This window comes from Quercus lobata, chromosome 3 (assembly GCF_001633185.2).
Source record: "Quercus lobata isolate SW786 chromosome 3, ValleyOak3.0 Primary Assembly, whole genome shotgun sequence".
Lineage (NCBI taxonomy): Eukaryota > Viridiplantae > Streptophyta > Magnoliopsida > Fagales > Fagaceae > Quercus > Quercus lobata.
The window spans coordinates 44,865,045-44,870,162 of NC_044906.1; the positions used below are offsets into that span (position 1 = coordinate 44,865,045).

General features: G+C 35.7%; 1 protein-coding gene across 1 annotated transcript; it reads left to right on the forward strand.

Annotated features, from left to right (window-relative positions):
* Nucleotides 1-843: 843 nt before the first annotated feature.
* LOC115980953 (uncharacterized mitochondrial protein AtMg00810-like) lies at nt 844-3,148 on the forward strand. Its single transcript, XM_031103147.1, has 2 exons — nt 844-993; nt 2,723-3,148. The coding sequence occupies exons 1-2, from the start codon at nt 844-846 to the stop codon at nt 3,146-3,148; spliced, it is 576 nt and encodes a 191-aa protein (XP_030959007.1).
* The last annotated feature ends 1,970 nt before the right edge of the window (nt 3,149-5,118 follow it).

A 5,118-nucleotide genomic window follows, 5' to 3' on the forward strand; every position in this document is an offset into this window, starting at 1 on the left:
GTGTCAGTCACGTACTTGGATCCGTGCATCAATTGGTTAGTCACGTACTTGGAGCCATGCATTGAAAGGAGAGATTGTCTCTATATTGCAAATCCAATTTTGTATTGGGGTAAAGGTTGAATTGTAGATTGGTATAAGGTACTGAGATTTCTTTACTTGTAATCTCTTGTTTTGATAATAGCGGATTCTCGGGAGTGGTGACCTTAAATTCACCCAGTGGGGTTTTTTACCTCGGAGGTTTTCCCCATTTGTAAACAAATCACCGTGTCAAATTTATTTTTCCACTACATTTAACTTAGTTGGTGATTTGTTTGTGCTACCACACCTGTTGCATCTTCATTGACCTAATTAATTAACTTGACTAATTAATTGGTTAATTTACCATAAAGGGTCAATACATTTTTGGCCTATCAAGTGGTATCAGAGTGGGCACACTCTGATTAAGGTTAATTTTTGCTATGTGATCCATTGACCCCTGTTGTCATGGCTGCAACTGGCATGAAAAGATCTTTTGTTTCAAATATATCTCGTTTTTCTAATTTCTACTTGATTAAGTGTATCAGAAAATGCAAATCTAAAAGTTATTTGAAAACTATCATGATGATTATTAGAAAAGATCTTAGCATGACAATGAAGAAACTAGACTGTCTTAGAATGAAAATGTGTAGAGGAGTCCGTTTACGAAGAGTGAAAGTTAAAAGCTTTGTTCGTAAATGGCAGATGAGAGAAAACACCATTCCTACTTATTTGTCATCTAAGCACGTGGTGTGCTTCATGAGGAAGTCCGCATTTAAGATTATAGACATGTGTTTGTGGTACCTTGATAGTGGCTGCTCACGACACATGACTGGAGACCGATCTCTCTTTAAGGTTTTCGAGTCTAAGAATGGTGGTGATGTCACTTTCAGTGATGGGAGAAAATCACAGATTAAAGGAAAGGGAGCCATCTCTCTACTTGGACTGCCAGACATTGGAAATGTGCTATATGTAGATGTACGTTTTTAGACCCCTTGAAACACAAGTTGTTTAACCTAGTTATTTAGCCAAGTGATTACTTAGATAAATTATTTAGATCTAGATTAACACAAGTAAATCATATCATGCAAATAATTAAAAAATATAAAGAACACAAAGATATGATAACCTAGGAAAACCAAACCGGTAAAAAACCTGTGAAGGATTTAATCTGGCTATCCTCAAGGTAAAATAGATCCACCATGAAAGAATTGAAGTTTTATAATAGCGACTTAGATCACTAACAACCTATTGCTAGCTCGTGTAGAAAACTTACTTTCATGACTACGTGACAGCTTCGAGTCCACGGACTATTTCTTTCCTTGATCCACAGCAACCACAAGTACTCCCACTTGTGTTTTCTTTAAGCTATTGAAACAGCAACTGAAGTGATCACAAAGCTCTTGACATCAATCTTGATCTTGATAACCCTAAGTGTGTATGAAGGTAAACACCTCTAGATCTCACAAGAGATTCACACACACAGCACATCAATAACCTTTAAAATGTGGCTAGGGTTTCTCTTTTTTTTACTTGAAGTAAAACATAAAACCCTACACGTCATATGGGCTTGGGCTGAGTTGGAAAATTCTGCAGAAAAACAATCTGCACAAGCTTCGATCGATCAAGCCTTTTAGAAATTGAATAGTAATTTCCTACAATTACTCGATTCCAACTTTACACATAACCACACTTTGAGTAGCCTAAATCTAGACTAAATTTTTTGATCATGGTTTGCCAACATTACACATTGAAGTTCTAATACATTTAGATTATATAGTCTTAGAACTTAATAGTAGAAGGTTTGAGAGTGAATTTGTTGAGTATAAGTTAGATATGCGATCAAGACTTTATGGTCCAATTCTCAAAAGGGAAATTCCTTGTGTTGAATGAGTCTGGAAAGAAACTCATAAGTGGTGTTCACACTTTAGACAATTGTTATGGATCGGTCCCTGATGCTGATATTGTGTGCAATAGCATTCGTTTTCCAAATGAAGACCTATGGCACCAAAGGATAGGACATGTTAGTTACAAACATCTTTCAATTGTATCTAAGCGTGAATTAGTTTTTGGGATACCAAAGCTTAGTAGAGTGAACAATGTTGTGTGTGGACCATGTTAGTTTGGGAAATAGGTAAAAGCTAAACATCCAAGCACTCAGACGTCCCCTACATCTAGACCATTGGGGCTACTATATCTGGATCTCATGGGTCTAACTAGAACCGAGTCTCTTGGTGGAAAGAGATACATCATGGTTGTCGTAAATGACTTCACTAGGTACACTTGGGTCTTTCTTTTAAGATCCAAGTCAAATGCTCTTAAGTACATTGAAGCCTTGTGTAAAAGATTACAAAATGAGAAGAGCTTAAAGATTGATTGAATTCGAAGTGATCACGGTAAAGAATTCGAGAACTCATACATGGAGTCCATTAGGATTCTTCTAGCCCTAGCATGTCACTTGAAGTTCAAGCTTTACCAAATGGATGTGAAGACTGCATTCCTGAATGGGTTCCTTAAAGAAGATGTCTATGTGGCTCAACCAATAAGATTCATTGATCCACACTTTCTGGATCATGTGTTGTACCTCAAAAAGGCACTCTATGGTTTAAAGCAAGCCCCTAGAGCTTGGTATGATCGGCTTACACCATACTTGGTCTCATATGGTTTCAAAAGAAGAAAAGATGATTAAACTCTCTTCATCAAAAAGGAAGATGACGAGTTGATAGTTGCTCAAGTCTATGTTGATGATATCATCTTTTGGTCGACAAAGGATAAACTTGCTCATTATTTCTCCAAACTCATGCAAGCTGAGTTCGAGATAAATATGATTGGAGAGTTGAATCACTTCCTTGGGTTGCAGATCTGTCAGCAAGAGTCAGGTATATTCATATCTCAATCCAAATATGCTAAAAATCTTGTGAAAATGTTTGGTTTGGAATTTGCTAGTTCTGTTAGAACCCCCATGAGCTCAAATCTTAAATTCACTGTTGATTTATTGGAAAAAAATGTTGATTCTTCTCTATATGAAAGCATGATAAGTAGTCTTCTTTACCTTACTGCTAGTAGCCTTGACATAGTTACAGTGTGGGAGTGTGTGCTAAATGTCAGGCTAATCCCAAAGAGTCTCATATAATTGCTTTGAAAAGAATAATAAAGTATGTCAAAACCACTACTGATTTTGGTGTGTGGTATAGCAAGGACACCAATGATGTCTTAGCTGGGTATTCTGACGTAAACTGGGTTGGGAATGCTGATGATAGAAAGAGTACTTTAGGGGGGTTATTTTCATGTGAGGAATAATCTTGTCTGCTATACAAGCAAAAAGCAAAATTTCATCTCTTTATCCACTGTAGAGGCTGAATGCATTGCTACCGGTAGCTACTGCACCCAACTTCTGTGGATGCAAAAACTTTTCCTTGATTATGGTATTCGTCAAGAACATCTTACCATCTATTGTGACAATACCAATGCCATTAACATCTCTAAGAATCCTGTTCAACATTCTTGAACTAAACACATAGAGATTCGACATCACTTCATTTGAGAACTTGTCAAAGATGGTACTCTTACGCTTGAGTTTATTCACACTGATGATTAGAAGGCTGATTTGTTCACCAAACCTCTTGATAGCAAACGGTTTGAATTCCTTCACCAAAACATTGGTGTTATCTCCATGGATTGGTCTCCTCTCCTCCTCCTCTTTCCTCATGCATTTGTATCTAGTTTTTATGCTATGCTTTGTTTAACATGTTTTTGTTTGTTTGTTTTTAGTTTTTGCTTTATTTTTTTTCTTAAAAATAAAAATAAAAAATTGAAAAATCAGAAAAAAAAAAAAATACAAAAACAATGTGTGTTTGTGTACATTAGTTTTTGTGTACCTTTGATGACCATGGAAACAAAATTTTATAAACTAAGCAAATGAGTTTTGCGACTTGTGTTTGTGATGAGTAAGATTAAGTAATCTCTTGTACTTAACACTCATATCACTTTTTTTTTACGGAAAGGACTATAAAATCCTAAGAGAAAGGCATAAATAACCATCTCACCATTGTTGCTCGCTAAGCATGAAATGACATCTGTATGCTTCGGCATAGCAAAAGTGCAATGTCAAAAGCTTAACATAATTGGGTATTTCTTTTCTCTCTCTTATATGCCCATACATGATATGCTCAATAGAAAAATATGCAAAGAAAAATTAAAAGCAAAAAAAATCAAGATGCTTTATATATGATTACAAGCGTGTCTTCTAGGAGATGTGGGAGTTATAGGATGTACCTCAAAGGTGATAGTCCCTATCAAGTAGTTATGATTGTGTGTGAGTTAAATTAATTTTCTCATATCTCAAATCATCATAACATGTAGACACTTATGCAATCTTATGGTATTTTTTTTTTTTTCACACACAACATGCAAATTCTTTACTGCTTTTGATATATGTGTAGGTATAATGTGATTTGGCCATCATAAGGAATACATGTGTTAATGTATACTCACTAAACTGCCTTAACTTGTTTTTGAAATATAAAATTGGTTAGACTTGTTTAATGTGTGTTTTGGATCTAAATGCTTGACACTTTTTTTGTTGAGAGATGTTTTTGAGAGCTTAAAATGTTTTTTGGATCTTTGGTTGAGTAGCTTGCTTGATTGCATTCATTTTTGTGTTTCTCTCTTCTTTGAAAAACTGTATTTGCACATCTCGACAGCTTCTCAATAGCTCTCGACAGCTAGCTATCCATCGAGGTCTTTGATCTTCTTTTCTCGATAGAAGTTAACACAATCTCAATCCATCAAAACTTTCTGGAATTTATCTCGATAGCTTCTCGATAGATTCTCGATCCATCGAGAAACGTTTTGCCTGCTCGATAGCTACTCGATAGCTGTTCAATCCATCGAGCTTTCTTTGCCGTTGATAGCTCTCGATAGCACTTCGACAGCTAAATTTGTTGAGAATTAGTGCTTGACAAATTCTCAATTGCTCTCGATCCATCAAGCTTTGTTTTTCTATATATATTTTCTCCACGATTTTTTTTCATTTCTCTTTGATTTCTCTCAAAAGAAACACTCTTTTCTCTCTCCCAAACACTTCTCACTCAACCTCTTCAC

Coding starts and splice junctions, on each gene's coding strand:
- LOC115980953 (XM_031103147.1), top strand. CDS start 844: ATGACTGGAGACCGATCTCTCTTTAAGGTTTTCGAGTCTAAGAATGGT. Junction 994..2,722: donor GAAATGTGCTATATGTAGAT/GTACGTTTTTAG, acceptor TTCATCAAAAAG/GAAGATGACGAGTTGATAGT.